General features: G+C 39.0%; 1 protein-coding gene across 4 annotated transcripts in view; it reads left to right on the forward strand.

Annotated features, from left to right (window-relative positions):
* ADAMTS20 (ADAM metallopeptidase with thrombospondin type 1 motif 20) overlaps nucleotides 1-18,573 on the forward strand; it is a 174,393-nt gene that overhangs the window by 72,292 nt on the left and 83,528 nt on the right. For 2 of the 4 annotated variants that reach the window (XM_007061782.3, XM_043548992.1), the window contains exons 12-20: nucleotides 31-176; nucleotides 956-1,137; nucleotides 1,234-1,370; nucleotides 5,432-5,549; nucleotides 9,988-10,083; nucleotides 12,310-12,476; nucleotides 12,581-12,710; nucleotides 15,844-15,970; nucleotides 16,928-17,138. In XM_007061782.3, coding sequence (XP_007061844.3) covers nucleotides 31-176; nucleotides 956-1,137; nucleotides 1,234-1,370; nucleotides 5,432-5,549; nucleotides 9,988-10,083; nucleotides 12,310-12,476; nucleotides 12,581-12,710; nucleotides 15,844-15,970; nucleotides 16,928-17,138 — 1,314 coding nt within the window. The remainder of the gene's footprint in view (nucleotides 1-30; nucleotides 177-955; nucleotides 1,138-1,233; nucleotides 1,371-5,431; nucleotides 5,550-9,987; nucleotides 10,084-12,309; nucleotides 12,477-12,580; nucleotides 12,711-15,843; nucleotides 15,971-16,927; nucleotides 17,139-18,573) is intronic. The other 2 variants (XM_043548981.1, XM_043548987.1) reach the window with 2 other exon arrangements.

Here is an 18,573-nt window from a genome sequence, read left to right on the forward strand (position 1 = left end):
TTTAAATTTTATTGTTTGTCAACTGAACAGCACTGTTACCATGGGATTTGTGTAAGCAAAGAAATGGAAACACGTCCTGTAGATGGAGAATGGGGACCTTGGGGACCTTATAATTCATGTTCAAGAACCTGTGGAGGTGGAATCAAAAGCACAACCAGGCTGTGTAATCGACCTGAGTATGTTGGTTGTTTGTTTATATCAATATGTTTTTGATATTGTTGTATCCCAGCAAGTTAGTTCAAGGCAATAGCAAAATAAATAGCCATTTCAATCATTTCTAAAGCTAGAGGAGGTCAGTCTATAATCTCTGATATTCAGAAGGTTTCTGAGTTAATTTTATAATTTCTCTCAGGTGAATTGTATGTGTTTTTCAGATATTTTAAAATTGCGTGTAGAGACTTGTAAATGTGACTTGCGTCTTCCAGTGGTAATGAAACTAATGTTAGAACTTTGGAGAATAATGCTTTAGGGCTTGAGTCTGCCTCCCTTACTGCAAGTAAGTTCATTAGAATGAGGTTCCTCAGAGCAAGGACTCTCTCTCACCAAATGGTTGTACAGCACTTAATAAAATGGGCCTCTGATCCTGATTGTGGCCCTTAGGCACTACTGCAGTGTAAAACTAATTACTAATTCTTGCAGAGTAAAGTACTGCAACTAATAAGGGTAATAAAATGCGGCTCTTACAAATTAGTAGATGTTCATGTTATTCAGATTATTATAGACTTGAAAGGCCTGATTCTAAAATGGTAGTATTATACATCCACTTTGCATTCACTATTCACTGCACAAAGCAGTGGAGAATCAGGTCTGAATATCAACATATAAGAGGGAAAAACAATGCATATGATAAAAGACTGTTTTGAAGTTTTGCCATTAGGATCAACTGCTTGTTTTAGAAACAAATGATGGAAGTGATGTTGATCCTATGTACTTTACTTTGAATCATTTTGATTAGGCCAAGAAATGGAGGGAAATACTGTGTGGGTCGCAGGATGAAATTTCGATCATGTAGTACTGATTCATGTCCAAAGGGCAAACAAGATTTTCGAGAGCAACAGTGCTCTGATTTCAATGGTAAACATTTCAATATCAATGGTCTTACATCTGCTGTACGCTGGCTTCCAAAATACAGTGGCAGTAAGTAAATACAGATTTTCTTTGCTAACTAAATAAAAATGTTCATTTACTTAAAGCTTTACAACAGACAAAAATCATGCTGGATTTTCTTTACAGTTTCTATGAAAGATCGCTGTAAACTTTTTTGCCGAGTGTCTGGAACAACTTCCTACTACCAGCTGAAAGACAGAGTTGCCGATGGTACTCCCTGTGGAACTGAAACCAATGACATATGCGTTCAAGGCTTATGCAGGGTATTTAAACTTAACTTGGATATTATAACACTGATATATATACAATGTATTAACATACTAATAAATATTTATCACATATATATGTATACTATATATACTTTACATAGTATACTATAGTATATACTACATACAGTTCTTATAGCGCAGGGGTTCTCAAACGGGGGGTTGGGACCCCTCAGGGGGTCACAAGGTTCTTACATGGACGTTTGCGAGCTGTCAGCCTCCACCGTAAACCCCGCTTTGCCTCCAGCATTTATAGTGGTGTTAAATACATAAATAAGTGTTTTTAATTTATAAGGGGGGTTGGACTCAGAGGCTTGCTGTGTGAAAGGGGTCACCAGTACAAAAGTTTGAGAACCACTGTTCTAGCATTTGCAATGCTTGATGAGCCCCCCGACAGGAGCGTCACCAGCATAATGAAGGGCCCTACGGCCATCATGAAGTCTGTTTAGTTGACACTTATCGACAACATGCGCAATTGACTGACAGAGACCACGCTGACAAAGTGGGTCATACGTAGATCCTTCTTGTAGAGTTTGGCTGTGCATATTCCTTGGCCAGTTTGGAACCTGTTCAACAGAGTCCAAAGATGATGTGGCAGGTCAAATCCCGGCAGGTGAACGGTTAGATCAGCGACAATGAAACTGTTCCAGATCTCTTTAGCTGACCACTTATTGCACCATAGGGTTGCAGCTGAAAAATTCTGATCTGGCAATTAAGACCATGATGGTCATGAATCATGCTCTGCGGTAACTGAAGATGTCTGCGTACAGTGGTAGTCCTGGATTGGCATGTAGCTTTTCCACCAGTTTGGCTGTTGATTGTCTGTGACGAATGTGTGGAGGAGCTAAGTTGCTCAGAACTGGTAGCCATGGAATAGGAGTCAGGCACAGGGTGCCTGTGATGATGTGCATGGTTGAGTTCAATTCAGCATCAGCAAATTTACTGTGAGATGAACAACACCAAGCGGGTATGGTAGTCTTCGGAGGAATAGCACAGTGCCAGAGCTGATGTGCAAAGTCTTCTGTGCACCTGTGCCCATGTCAAACTGGCTAATTTGCTGATTTGATTGTTCCTGGTCCTGACTTTGGCAGCAATCTGTTTTAGATGCTGTGGTAAGTCAAATAGTGGTCTAGCGTGACACCAAGTTAGACTGGTTTGCCTCGTGTTTCAGTCATTATCCAGTGAGAAAGATGTCTAACTTACATTTAGCACTTGCATTGTGGAGCTGGAAGACACTGAAAACTGGCTTGGTCACACTTCATTGGAGGCGCCAAGTGCTACAGTAGTCTGCCATCTTGGGCAGGTTGGCATCAAACAACAACCTTGTTCTCGACCATGACCGAAAACAATGGGGTACATTTCACTCAGCCAGATGGTCACGTGATTGCTCATGTGACCTCTGCTGGGTGACATCACTAGTTGGTCATCTCTAACCAGCATCATATGTTTGTCTTGGACAGCTTTCCACACAGTCAACACAGACAAGCACTTATCCATGTCGGCCTTCAGCTGCCCATTGTTAGAAACTTAGACAAAAGAAGATGGAATTTCAGGAAACCTAATTGGGAGAAATTTAGCTAAATCCTGGAATGAAGTATCATTACTATCCCATCATGCTTCATGCCAGTCAATGAAACCTACAACCATTTCCATGGAGCCATCTTGAAAGCAACGTGAGAGTCCATTCCACAAGGCTATTGCTGTGTCTACATTCCTTGTTTTGACACCATATGTTCAGAACTATTTATGCGGTATGAATTGTCTGGAGATCCAGATCTTGCGGACCAGCTAATAAAGTCCTTAGCTGCTGTGATACAAGCAAGATGGGAGCAAACAACAAGGAATATGAATTTCATCCATTCCAGCCAGAACCCTGGAACCTTTTGTGTTGACTTGGCACAGCAAGTGCTGCCCCGTCCTCCTGTCACTCCAAACCAAGTTGCTCACCACTTGTTTCAGGTTGCAAAGGTTCCCCTGAATAAGCTTGTAAAAAGGCAGATTTGCGATGAATGGCGGCAATTCAGATGATGTAATCTGCTTTGTTAGTGCATAGCACCATTCACAAACACTGAACTAGACACTGTACTGTGCAACATCAAATCTGGACTTTCACCAGAATTCCTGAATCACCTTGGAACCAACGCTTATCAATGATTATCCAAATTCCTGACGTGAGTTCTCAGTGTCGGCAACTTGTCAAGGATTTGGAGAATGTCAAAAGTAATTACCTTTTTAAAACCTGAAAAAGACCCACACAGTGCAGCAAGCTACCAACTGATCTCACTGCTATCTGTCAGATTCAAAGACTTGGAGTGGCTTATCCTCCAGCGTATATCTCCAGAGGTGGTGGCAATTCTCAGCGTTGACCGAGCTGGCTTCCAGAAGGGTCTAAGCACATGTGACCAAGTCCTAGCCCTCATTACATATATAGAAAACAGGTTTCAACAGAACTTGAAGACCGGAACTGTTTTCTTTGACCTGACAGCAGCCTACGATACAGGATGGCACACTGGTCTTCTGATAAAACTGTCAAGAGCTCGCCCAGCATGAGTGGTGGACACTGCTGAACTTCTGCTTCCTGACAGGCATTTTCATGAGATGGAACAAGTGAATGGAGAAGACAATCCAACATCTTACCCCAACGCTGTGTGCTTGCATCCACCTTGTTCAGTCTGTATACAATTGACCTGCTACTGACTCAGTCTGCAAATTCATCTATGCAGATGACTTCTGCTGCGGTACCCAGTTGCGCTCTTTCATTTTATATATAGTATGTATACCTTATACTATATAGTATATGCTACAGTATACTACATATTATTATATACATACTATACACTACACACACAGTCTCTCTCTCTCTCTCTCTCTCTGTTTCTGTGTCTCTGTCTCTCTCTAAATATACAAATATATGGCAAAGCAAATCCTCTTGGAAACCACTAAAGCAAAGTTGTTTGAACCAATTTTAACAAAGTTCTGATCCCAGTCAGCTTAGTAACCTAGAGATAGAGCTCATAAAATAAAGACCCAGATTTGAATCATAAGAGCCTAATTCTTCTCTCATTTAAACAGGTGTAAATTAGGGGTAACTCTATTGAAGTCAGTAGAGATACACTGATGTAAAATTGGAGTAATGGGAAATGAATCAGGCTCTGAATGTGTGTTTTCATCCCCAGTCAAATATCAGAAAAAAGTGCTATTACTTCTATGGAGAGAAGGCTTTACATCACATTTCTCAAAATCAGGAGGCAATTTAGCTCCCAAAGGGATTATTTCAGTTTTCTTAGATGGATGAAAATTATGGTAATCCCACAGGCCTTTTTATAGGGAGAGGGAAGCTAAAACCTCCTAGAACTTTGAGCCAGATTTTGCTTTCCATCCCCATGCAACCTTACAGATGGCAGTGGGTTGCATAATGTGAAAGTGAAGGTAAAATTTGACCCTTTATTAGGGTAAACCACAGGGAGGAATGCCAGAGAGCAACTGTACTTATGTGGAGGAGGGAAAGGGAATGGTCTGAGTAAAGAATTAAAAATTAAAATAGTGATCTTCAGTTTATTATTCTTAGTATCTTAGCTAAAGGTCATATAAATAGTCAATAAATCAGATCATTCTTTATTTTACAACTATAGAGTTTAAAAGAATTGATGTTCATGTGCACATAATACTAAAGGAATTGATTCATTTTAACATTACAGAGGTTTTTGAACAAATTGTCTTTAAAATTTATAGTGAACATTCAATATTGTAGATAGAAAAGCTTTATAAAATGTTAATGCATCAAGAAATGCAGAAATATTAAATAGATTTGCATTGTTCTTTCTTAGAATAACAGAACTATTATACTTTGTCCTTACATCACAGCACCTAAGATCATATAAAAGACTGTTCGTGATTTGCCAACAAAGATGGAGATAGTCCATTGATATATATATATATATATAGTGAATAAAATCTTTTTGAGGAAAAATCTTAAAATGTGCCATTTTCACTGTTTTCTACTGAGCTGAATGACTTATTACAGTATATGCAACACAGATTTATTGTATTTCTTGTAGCAAGCTGGCTGTGATCATGTGTTGAATTCCAAGGCAAGGAGAGATAAGTGTGGAATCTGTGGCGGTGATAATTCTTCATGTAAGACACTTGCAGGTACTTTCAACAGTGCTCATTACGGTATGTTTTTCTCTTATTTTACATTTAAGTTGTGTTTAAAGTATGATTTCAGTGAACGTTCTTTAGGGCCTCTGCCAACAGAAAATATCCATGATTTTGAGTCACAAAAGCTCTTTCAGGGATACAGAGACAAACGCTGTGGTTTGCTGACCTATTTAGGAAAAAGTCAGTTGCTGAGTAAAGTCAAAGCAAAAAGGAGGGGGGAAATGGTGTGGTGAAAAGTTGCAGAACTGTCTCTGGAAAAGAGTGCTTCCTGCCTCCTGCACTTTGTGATCAGTCTGTGCTGAAACTACACAGCCCATGGGGCTCCAGCATCTCCTGCTGGCCCCATGAGGAGAGAGAGGGATGAATCCCAGGTGTGAGCTCCTAGCTGATTTTCTTTCTTTTATTAAAATGACAAATATAGACCCATAAAATGTCATGCCCTCTCTTATTCCAGATTACCAGAAGATGTATGTCCTTCTTCTGATCAATGACAATTAGTGGGAAAACCTCTTACACAGAGAATCTATTATCTCAGTTTCTTCATTAACACTATTTGTAGTTCTTACATCAGTGTGTAGGAGGGTTTGAGAGACTAGTGTATATATAAATAGAAACTCTTGTCAAGCATAGCATACAGAACCATAGCTTCATAGTAAGAGCATGGGACAGAGGGTCAGGAGACCTTGGACATCAGTTTTCCAGTGGCCCCTTTAGGCTGCTCCACTAGTTTAAAGGGGCAGCAAACTGGGTGGAGATGATCCTTGGTAAAAAGGGAAGATTCTTGGCCAATGTAGAGCTGCCAGAAAGGTTCTGTGCTGGCACCTTACCCTTCCCCTTGTCCCCTGGAGAATGGGAATGTCCAAAATGCTGTTGGACTTCGGCTATTTTTTCCCTGGCAGATGGTCTGTGCTCATCCCAGGGGATGAGGCAAAAACACCAGAAGGCATAAAAGTGGCACACAGCCACTGTCTCCCCTCTCTCCCTTCTCCCACATGTATATACACACAATCCCCTCTTGTTTCTGTGCTGATGGATGATCGAAGGCACAGTAAGTGCCTATTATTATTAAATCAGAAACAATATGAATTTGTAAATGTACATTTAAAATTGTAACAGTGAAAGGATGTAAGAATTTGATAAAACTGTAAAGGAACTGTGGGCTTTTTTATCACCATTAATGATCATGTACTGTACGGTTAGCACATGAATTGAATTAAGAATGTGTCTGATACCAATCTTCATATTCTGATAAAAATGGCATTAATGCCACTGTCAGCAAGGCTGTGTTAGTATATCTGTTACCACCTTGCATATTTTTGAGTCAGTTTGCTCTTTATTAAAAGCAAACATGCTGAAGCATGGAATTTTCCATTTAAAAATAGGTTTTCTTTTTTAATAAAATTTAAAAATTAAATTATTGTTAATTTCGTCATTTTTATTTTAAGTCTGGTCTTGAAAATTAGTAAATTATGAAAAATAATGAAGTTTGTAGCTTCAGGCATTTTTTTCTTTCTATGGTGGAAGTAAAAAAAGGGGTTTTTTGGGCTGTTTTTTCAATTTCAACTGATAGGTTGCAGGACTTTGTATTTTGAAGAAATAACACAATTAAGACCTAATCATTTTAGTTAGGAAAACAAATCTGTGCATATGCCAGAAGGGCTAGGTCATGGCAGTTATTCCAGTGCCGCCCATAGGTGTGGTGCAGTGCCCTGTGCACAGGGTGTGTGCACTTTGAACAACCATTTATACTGCTATAGATTGTTTTCCCTGAGTTTACCGCACCCCCCTTCCATGAGTCTGTGTCAAAGGGCCTATTATAAATGAGAATAAGACCCATTATGCTTTATACCTCCCACTAGGCTTCTCTCAGCAACACAACGTGGTATGATGTAGTCTTAGGGCCAAATTCTACTATCCTTACTTATTCGACAAATCCTCTGACTTTGCTGGGCTTGCAGCAAAGGGTGTTGGTCAATGCAGAATTTGTAATGGCAAGATTATAAAGCTTCTTTTGGGGGAAGTAAAATTGGGTTCTTTTCTTCTATTTTACAGTTAATTGTAAAATTTAAATTGTGCTTTAATTATTAAGCCCCTAAATCATCATACATCCTATGTGACTACACTAGGTTTTCCAGAAGACTAAATGTGTGGTAGCAAGTAGTGAGGCAACTACCTGCTGCATGCACGATCAGAGGGAATAGTTCATAACTGTCACTAGCTCTGCCCACTGTTACTATGACATGGCTTGGCTCTGTAAGAAAATGATGGTGGAGTCACTCAAAATGGGCAGGGTTATGCATATGAGGGCATGTCTACAGACCCTAAACCGGTATCAGGTAGTAGCACATATGCCACAGATATTCTAGCCTGCACTGCCCACACAGCTCTAACAGTTTGACAGTCATGTTCAAGCAGGAATGCAACAGCCCTCACAGAATGTGATGTTCAGTTGATCCGTAGCATCTTCCTAGAAACAGAGAGGTGACCCCCAAGATAGCACTAGCACATCTCCAGTCACACTGATGAGATAAGATGCTCTCTCAAGGCTGTATTGTGCAAGCACATTGATTTTACCAGGAAGTTTGGTATGTGTAGGCCTCACCAGCTTGTGATGCAATACTCTGCCTCTTTGATATTCTCAGGGGTGTGCAGTAGTAGTCACTCTCACTCCTTATGTACCCAGGGACCAATCTGAGATTTGGTTTATGCTACTGCAGGAGCAGCCTGTGTGATCACTCACTGTAGCAGTGCTCTGCGTGCCATGTAATGTTAAGCTGTAGTTTTGCCCTACATATTTAAATGTTAATAAAATAGTCATCAGCAATTCATTGCAACTAAATGCAAATGTACTGGCATCCTGGTTTGAGGAGACAGCTACCTTTAATTACTTACACTTGGTATTTTTAACTGTCTTTCTATTATATTGCACTTTTAACTGAAGTATCTGAGTACTTGACAAAGAATTGTCCCTTCACCCACAAAAGTCAGTGATGTAATTTTCCAGTTACTTGTCTCATGTTAGCATGCTAAATGGCAATGTTTCTGTTATTTTAAAATTTCTTTCCTCCCAATTTTGTCGTCTTTCCTCTCTCCTCCAACTACCTCTTTCTCTTTCCTCTCTCCCTTTTTAGCTTCTCTTGGGTGTGAATGATAGGGGGCTTTTTGGGTGTTTGTTCTTTATTCCATATTGGGAAGATATATTGTGTAATTGACAGGTAGTGGACTATTGACTAAAGATGTGCAAATTGTAAGTTTGCAATTACAGTGCTGCCCCCAAGTGGTAGACATAATAAATCTGTGCTAACACTAAGCTGTTTGGGTTATACACATTAATTATTATGTGATTAATCCAATACTGTACAATTAGTGGATAATGAAACTGGGGGGGGAGAGTGTTATAGTTATATTTTTAGCTTATTACCCATGGATGCCCGCTAGCCAGTTGAAGCTTAGTGCTAATAATAATCCTGAGGTAATGTTAGTGGATAGAGAAGCAATTGGAGGAGTTATCAAGAATTATATTAATTCTTCTGACTGATTGTGCTACCATGTGTTAAGCAGGTTCACAATATCGGGTTCTTAGATTGTGTGGTGCTCCTGGATGTTCAGGTAGCAGCTGTGAATAAGCATTTTAACTGTACATGTGAGAAGAGTGTGACTGTTTCTCTCAAATGTGGATCTGGCTATCTATTATTTTGTTACCTCAAAACTATGCTGCTTCAATACCTATTATTTGGGACTAGCTGGAGTAATTGTAGAATGTGGTGACTCGTTTATGAAGAATTGCTTCTTGAAGGGAGCACATTAGACCCGTACTCTAATGAGTAGCCCAGCTCACATCTGGAAGATTGCAGCTCTAACACGACTAATTTATCTAATGTATATAACTTACCTACCTGCCTGGCCTTCACACTATACTATCTGAGCACCTAGCAGTCATTAATGGATTTTCACCTCACAGCACCCCTTTAAAATAGAGAAGTATTATCTCCGTTTTACAGATGGAGGGCTGGGGCACAGGGTAGATTAAGTGACTTGTCCGAGCGCTCACAGAAAGTTTGAAGCCAGGTCCTCCAGGTCCTATTCAGTAGACATGTGTATGGAAAGGATTTTATTAATAGAGTCCACTAACGTTATTAATAGAGTCCACTAACGTCATTCAGTTTTCATAAAACCAGAAAAAATAATTTTCTTTGTTATATATGAAATCAATAAGTATTATAACAGTTCAGTTTGACTAGATTTTATATAGCTTAATTTCTGTGTTTTAAAGAAGCTACAGATTTTCCTTCTTGCCAAAAAATGAGTTGCGTTAACAGCGGGCCATCCCTCACTGGTTGTCAGAGTATGGGAAGAAAGCTGATTAAACAAATGTTCAGAAAATTACTTTTTACAAGTATATGAATGTTTGTGGTGGATAGAAAGACCTAATTTATGTACAATTACATTCCAGGTTATAATGTTGTAGTAAAAATTCCCATGGGAGCAACAAACATTGACATTCGTCAGCACAGCTATTCAGGAAAACCAGAAGATGACAACTACCTTGGTAAAGATTTCCAGTAAACAAAAGCTGATAGATGGTTTGTGTGTACTTTGCCAAAGGTCTACTGCAGACATAAAATATAAGAAGTCTGATAAAGTCCTAACAACAATTGTGTAATTATAATTTACCATCACCTGGGTTGCCTGGTTCCCTCTGCAGAAGTTACACAAGTGTAATGTCATCTGGAAAAAAACCAGGAATTTGAATGGGGTTTGGGGACTCAGAGATTCTCTGGCTGGAAGGGACCACTGTGATAATCTAGTCTGATCTGAATAACACAGGCAGTAGAACTTCCCCGAAATAATTCCTAGATCATATCTTGTAGGAAAACAGTTTTGATTTTAAAATTGTTGGTGAAGGAGAATCCACCATGACCACTGGTAAATTGTTCCAGTAGTTAATTACCCTCACTGTCAAAAATTTATGCCTTATTTCCTGTCTGAATTTGTCTAGTTTTCACTTCCAGGCAGTGGATCATGTTATATTTTTCTCTGCTAGAATGAGGAGAGCTTTATTAAATACCCATTCCTCATGTAGGTACTTATACACTGTAATTAAGTCACCCATTAACATTTTCTTCGTTAAGCTAAATAGTTTGAGCTCCTTGAGTCTATCACTGTAAGACTTGCTTGCTAGTCCTTTGGTCCTTCTTGTGGCTCTTCTCTGAACCCTCTCCAATTTATCAGCTTTCTTCTTGAATTGTGGACCCCAGAACTAGATGAAGTATCCTAGCACTAGTTGTACCAGTACCAAATGCAGAGGTAAAATAACCTCTCTACTCCTTCTTGAGGTTCTCCTGTTTATGCATTCCAGGATCGCATTAACTCTTTTAACGACAGCTTCGCACTGGGAGCTCACGTTTAGCTAATTATCCGCTATGACCTCCAAATCTTTTTTCAGAGTCACTGTTTTCCAGGAGAAAGTCCTGCATCCTATAAGTATAGCCTACATACCTTACTCCTAGGTGTATGCATTTACAGTTAGACATATTAAAATGCATATTGTTTGCTTGCATCCAGTTTACCAAGTGATCCAATTTGCTATGAATCAGTGACCTGTCCTTTTCATTATTTAACATTCCCCCAATTTATGTGTCACCTGCAGACTTTATCAGTGATTATTTTATATTTTCATCTAGGTCATTGGTAAAAATGTTAAATAGCGTAGGGCCAAGAACAGATCCCTGTGGGACCCACTGGAACAAACCTGCTCAATGACGATTCCCTGTTTATACTTACATTTTGAGACCTACCAGTTAGACAGTTTTTAATTAATTTAATGTGTGTCATATTAATTTTATATTGTTCTGGTTTTTTAATCAAAATCTTGTTTAGTACCAAATCAAATTAGAGCAGGTATTGGGATTTTTTTAAATGCATATTTGTTGAAAACATACCATTTATTTATAAGTTGAAATCTCTGTTATAGCCGAACTACATAGTTTATTTAATATGATGTAAAGTGGAAGAATGAGATTTGGACAGAGTAGAATTGTTGTAGAAAACATTTATTTTCAATAGTGTTATGACATTTTGCAGTTAAATATTTCATTAATTTAGAGAGACAATGTAGCTGAGGTAATATCTTTTATTGGACCAACTTCTGTTGATGAAAGAGACAAGCTTTCGAGCTTACACATTTCAAGCACATTTCAGAGCTTTTTGTCAGAATGTTAAGCATGCACAGAGAACAAGCTCAGATGGTCACCTATACATACATTATACATACATTCGATCCATGATTGAAAACTACTAGGAGAAAAGAAGCATAGTTTTCTAAAAGCCTATCTTACAATATTAAAATATATCAGGTAATGCCAGAATGTACATTTCAGTCTTGCCAATGAAGGCCTAGGACTTACCCAATTTTAACCATGTTACTGAATAGAACTATAGCCCTGTAGAATACAAGACTGTAGAACAATTCAGTAATACAAACTGTTCCCAGGTATACTGACAGGACCAAATCATTTTAAAAATATTTCTGGTATTACTACGCTGTTGTAATCAGGTCCCCCGAATTTTAATGATGTAGATAGAACCTACTGAATAGAAGTATGTTACTAATGGTATCAGATCTTACTGATGTTTCCAAAGCTGTTTGTCATAAATAAAAAAATACCAATTATCATAATGAATAACTAAATGCAAACAAAATATCAAATTTGTATTAATGTTTATTATGCCTTTTAATTGGGATAGATGTTTATTCCCAAATTTTTACTTTTAGCATTATCTGATACTCATGGGAATTTTATCCTGAATGGAAATTTTGTTGTAAGCATGTCTAAAAAAGAAATCGGTATACAAGGAGCCATTTTTGAGTACAGTGGTTCAAACAACACTGTAGAGCGAATTAACAGCACTGATCGACTAGAAGAAGAGTTAATTTTGCAGGTGAATTTTTTATGTTTTAATAAGTTTGTAAAGCTAATAAGTGTTTATATTTTTATAGTCGGGCCAATTTATTGAAAAAAAGTATTATTTTTATATCTTTAAAGGTATTGTGTGTAGGGAATTTGTACAATCCTGATGTGCGTTATTCATTCAGTATCCCTATAGAAGAGAGAAGTGATCTGTTTACCTGGGATCCATATGGTCCCTGGCAAGAGTGCAGCAAAATGTGCCAAGGTATTGTGAATTCTTTTTGAAATCAGAATTCTGTTTATGATGATATTTCATATTCTTATATGTAAATTCAGAAGTATTTAACATCATGTCACATCATGCATCTCAACCTGTGTATGCCCAAATGTGGCACGTAATTTTGGGATAAAGTCCTGAAAACCAGGTACACCAATAAATGCAGGAAACTTTAAATGGTGAGGGATTCATTTCCCTTTTGTAAATAGAGTTCTGTATCTTCTATTCTGGATTCTGAAAATAATTTAAATGTAACGTAAATAATTTTCAACTGTAAAAGTGTAAAATTTGCATGAAATTATAGGTAATTTAAATTTAGAGATTAAAATGAGTGATATTGAAATTAAGGTATACGTAAGATATGTGTCATCCAGAAAAGTGTGACAACATGGTTATTCAAAGGATTTATTCTATTAGTTCTGTTTAGTTTAAAATTTTATATAGAGAGAAAGGTATTTTATTTTATTTTAACATTTTCACAACAGTTCTAGCAGTAATAATTGAATTTCTATATTTATGGAAGCAGTTTGCCTCAAAAATGGTTACATTATATAATCTCATAAAAGACTAGCCACTTGCCTTACAAGAATCTGATTGATACGGCTAGTGCTCTTGCTTGACATGAACTAAGCCAGAGTGCCAACAAAAGGAGCCATTTGTATGTTTTCTAAACCTTAGCTGAATCTCCTAAAAGTCAGAGAAAGCTCAGTAAAATCTTTCAGTTAAAGAAACCTATCATAGTGGATTAAGCTTCATATCCAAGCTTGTTATGAATAACCAGGAGGTCCACACAATAGACATTGCAGAGGATAACAAAAAGCTTTGTCTCATCTGCATATGCATGGCATTTGAGTCCATGATGTCTCAGTGCTGCGTGTAGATGTTGCATAGAACTAAAGAGAGAATTGATCCCTTTGGGTATGTCTACACTATAAAGAAAATCCCGCAGCAATGAGTCTAAGAGCCCAGGTCAGGCTGCAGCTCAGGCTGTGGGGCTAAAAATAGCCGTGTAGATGTTCTTGCAGGAGCCCAGGCTCTGAGACCTTACCCCCTCACTGTGTGTCAGAGCCCAGGCTCTTAACCTAAGCAGGAATGTCTACATTGCTATTTTTAACCCAACAGTTAAGCCTGAGTCTGAGTCAATTGACCGGGCTGTGAGACTCATCACTGTGGGTTTTAATTTGCACTGTAGATGTATGTCATGGCTAAGGCTACGATTTAGTCATAAGTATTCTTAGTAAAAGTCATGGATAGGTCATGGGCAATAAACAAAAATTCATGGCCCATGACCTGTCCATGACTTGTACCATAAATACCCCTGACTAAATCTTAGCTGTTGCGCCCCACTCCCCCCACAGCTGTTCCCGCTGTGACTTCCACAACCTCCGTGAAAAGACACGGAGCCCTAATCATGGCACTCCACAGGTAGAGAGGCAGTTTCTCATTGCTACCCTTTGGGTGATTCCCTCCAGGAATTGCATTCTCCTAGACTCCTGCTTCCTCTTTTAGGCAGGACAGCAGGTTCACATGATTGATCGTACTGCTGTAGAGATCCAGGAGTATGAGATTGGATGTCTGCCTTCCATCTGTTGACATCAAGAGATAATCCATCAGTGCCATTAATGCTGTTTCTGTTTCATGTCCTGGCCTCTATCCAGATTATGCTAGGTCTAGAATATTGGCTGCAGCTAGATGAGTTTGAAAGCAGCTTTTGGGTAGCTTCTCTGTGGGCTTTCTCAGAAGTGGAAAGTTTGATATGGCTTGGTAGTTAGTCAGTTCTGATATACCGCCACATGGATTTCTTCATTATCGGTAGGACTGTTCTATGTCTGAAAGGGGAAAGGACATTGGTCCTTTCAGTCAGGAGGGATATTAGTTGCTTGTGACTCTTTTTCACGAACCAGGAAGGGCCTGGATTAGACTCACAGGTTTTGGTTGAGTCTCCTTCAGAATGTTCTATAGTTGTGGAGTGAATGGGCTGAATTTAAGGAACAGAAGTGCTGTTTACTATCTGGCAAAGGGATATTAGCTACATGAAGCCTAAGAGACTTCCTGAATGTGTGTGATCTTTTCGTGAAGTGTTTGGTGCTAAGTTCTACTTTGGACTGTAGGTGGTCAGAATTGATGGTGCTGTTTACCACCTTGAATACCTCATTTGGGTGAAATTTGGCAGCTTCTGCAGAGATAGGGGGCCAGAATGTTGATAGCTGTCATCATGCTACAGTTATCATAGCTCTCCAGATTCTCAACTCCTTGCCTGTAGGTGGAGTACTGTGGTCTTTTAACATGCTTTGGAATTTGATAGGGTTGATCAGCTAGGATTGTGGGTATTTCTAGTTGCCTGGAAGTAAGCAGTGCTCTGGCCACTGCCTTAATCAGGTGATGCTGATGCAGTAGCTGGATTGTGTTGTCTTCTACATCAACATAAGAACTGATAGGGATTTTTTTGACTAAGCATTTTTGTGAGAAAATGCTGATTTGTCAAAACCTAAGCTTCTTATGGAACTGTGGCTGTTTCAATGAAACTGTCTTTGGGAAGGCTTCTCGGGTCCAGGCTGGAGTTTTTGGTCAAAAGAAGAGAGTGAGCAACCCCAGATAGGTACCTGGGAACCAGTTTCAGGAGCTTGAAGCTGGGTCTTCCATATCTCAGGTGAGTTCCCTAACCACTGGAGTATTGGCTATTCTGGGCTAAGGGGATCTCTCTCTCTCTCTCTCTGTTTCTCTCTCAGGTTGTTCCCTTTTTTTGTGAAAAAAATTCAGGTTTGTTCTGATGAGAAACAAAAGTAAATTCTGAAACCTCAAAATTTCTCACAAAATGGAATTCTTGTTTGTTGGCCAACCCTAATCAACATCTTTTGAACAGCAGTTCCAGGGTGTGACCAGCTGTGTGGGTTGGACCAGCGATGATTTGTGAGACTCCTAGAGAGGCAAGTGGAGAGAGATGAGATTTTTGTCTCATGTATGTTGGCTTTCCTATTCTGTGTAATTATTTGGAGAAACACAAATGAATATTTAATTAGAGAAAATACATAGCTAACTTTAAACTAAACAAAAATGGCAATAAATAATCAAAAACACTTTTTTCTTAGTTCTTTAAACTTTTCCAAATGTTTTGTTCAAGGTCTTCGTAGAAGAAAAGTTACATGCATACGTAAGAGCGATCACTTGGTAGTGTCTGACCAAAGATGTGAAAATATACCTCCTCTACCAGCAGTCTCTGAAGAGTGCAATACAGAGTGTGAATTGAGGTAAAAAGATGTTTTTATGAAAAGGCTCTTTTAACACTTAACTATTTTGTAGCTGTCGATCTAAACAAAGTATTATACACAGGTGAGCTTCCAGCCTTTTATAAAAAGAAAATGAGTTGATTGCATGGAATCACACTCTGGATTTACACTTGTGAAACTAAGAAATATTGTATTTATTTTGGTTCTTGGTTGAGGGGGCTGAATTTCACCTCCCCAGCATTCAAAATACTCTGACTTTACTGAATTTCACCAAGAATTATACTCTCAGTAGGAAATCATTTGGGGCCCAGTCTTCTATTGCTGGTGCACCAGGAATGCCCAGATTGCAGTATTCAAATAATACAGGGTTAGAATCACTGATTGAGATTTTCAAAAGCACCCAAGGGATTTAGACACAAGTTCTGTTAATTAAAAAAACTGTCTAGAAGTCTTTCAGGGTATGTCTGTACAGCATTTTGGAGCAAGCAGGAGTGAGCCTCCCAGTCTGGGTCAATAGACTTGGGCTAGCAGGGCTCGTGCTAATGCTCTAAAAATAGCTGTACAGAGAGAGCACTTTGACGTTGTGGCTTGGGCTGGAGCTCGAGTTTGGAAGTCCATTCTTCTCCCTAGGATTCAGCGGCTGAGCTCCAGCCCGAGCCACAATGTGTAAAACGCTGTCTATGTAGCTATTTTTAGAGCACTAGTACGAGCCCTGCTAGCCGGAGTCTGTCAGCCTGGGCTGGGAGGCTCTCTCCTGCTCGTTCCAAAATGCTGTGTAGGCAAACCCGCAGTTTGTGTGTTTAAATCCCCATGACAGTTTTGAAAATTTCAATCCTTATGTTTACTTTCAATTTATTTAATCTATTGCCTAAAATCGATTTTATACTGCATTCCTCACTATAGTATCTGAGTGCTTAATGCATTTATTTTGTATTTATTAAAATATATTTAGTTTTATATAACAGTTTATACTTGTAGGTGGCATAATATTGGCAAAAGTGAGTGCACATCACGGTGTGGCCCAGGGTATCGGTCTTTAGACATCCACTGCATGAAGTACTCTGTTTCAAAAGGACTGAGTGTTCCAGTGGATGATAAATACTGCGCTGATCAGCAGAAACCACCAATCAGAGAACCCTGTCATGGTGACTGTCTGTTAACAAGCTGGCACTACACGGAATGGTCAGAGGTACAAATTCAAACCCTTGTGATTGTACGATTGCAATTCTTCTGATTAGTGCTCATACTAGATTTTGATTTTTTTCTGGTAGTAATTTGCTCTGATTTATAAGTAACTGAAAGAAAAATATCTTCGGAAAATATGAGTTGTTATAGGGGAACTGGTAGCAAACCCTATCTTTAGGTTTCCTGACACTTTCTATTTTAAAAGATTATTGAAACTTTTTTTATAGACGCTCTAACACCTTGATTGTTTGAAGCTGGCCTTTGAAATTCAGCAGAGAGAAGAGCATTTTCTTTGTCCCAGTTACATTTCCATTCTGGTTTAGCTGAGTTATAAACAGTTTAAAAATTGCCATTTTGCTTCTCTTGCTTTCATTCTTCAGGAAAATTTTGGCAGGATGCCAAATCACTGAACACAACCACATCATCACAGCACCAGCACAAACTACATCGGGAACAACTGGGAGTTGCCAGAGCAGCTGTAGTGCTGGAGTCTTCCCAATCCATACCCTAATGAACGGGATACATAGCCCCAGTGTCACATGCTCCTCTAAGCAGGCACCACAAAGGGCAAGAGCTCCCCCAGCTCCCAGTGCAGGTGGGAGGGCGGGGGGAAAGAGTTGGACTGATCTTCATCTGTAACCCCTCTGGACCCAGCATATGGCTTCAGAAACCCATCCTCCCCATCCCCTAGGGCAGGTGCTGCTCACTTCCTCTGGAGAGAGAGGCAAGAGAGAGAGCCAGATCAGGCCAGCCTCCCATAAGAACTCCCTAGACCTACCCTAAGCTAGGCTTCTCCAATAACTCCTTTAGTATGAGTGATACTTTAACATTACCAGTAAATGAACTCTCATTTATATTCACATTTTTGTTGGTGGAGAAACGCTAATGAATCATTGGACTGGTATATCCTTGAATTGGGCATTGGTTAGAAAACAAGAAGAAGAAAAAAAGACCTACCACATGACATCAGTGATTTATTTCCTCCTCTGGGATAACAGCCTTCTCCTTCTGCCAGCTAATGTAATTAGTTTTGAAGCTCAAGTGCTAACAGTTTGTGATAGAGCAATGCTGAATGTTCAGTGTTCAAACCCTGCTGATGATGTAGAGTGGCAGGGGTGTTGTTATACTCATATATAAGATAATTTTTTTAAACTTTTTACTTTTTAAAAATACTTAAGAAATTACACACAAAAATTATGTTTAAAGAAAATTATTTCGATGGCAAAGTCATGCACTTGAAAGTTAGGAAATGCCAGAATTAAGGTTGTCCATGCAACTGTAATTCTGCCTCCTTGTGTATATGCATTATGTTAGTCTTTAATTGCATGATCATATACTATTTTTTCCACAGAATCCCTGCATCATTCAATACACAGGATGGATGCAGGAGGCTACATGGGCAATCATAAATCTGGCATTTCCTAACTTGGAAGTGCTTT

Source organism: Chelonia mydas, chromosome 1 (genome assembly GCF_015237465.2).
Source record: "Chelonia mydas isolate rCheMyd1 chromosome 1, rCheMyd1.pri.v2, whole genome shotgun sequence".
Taxonomy (NCBI): Eukaryota; Metazoa; Chordata; order Testudines; family Cheloniidae; genus Chelonia; species Chelonia mydas.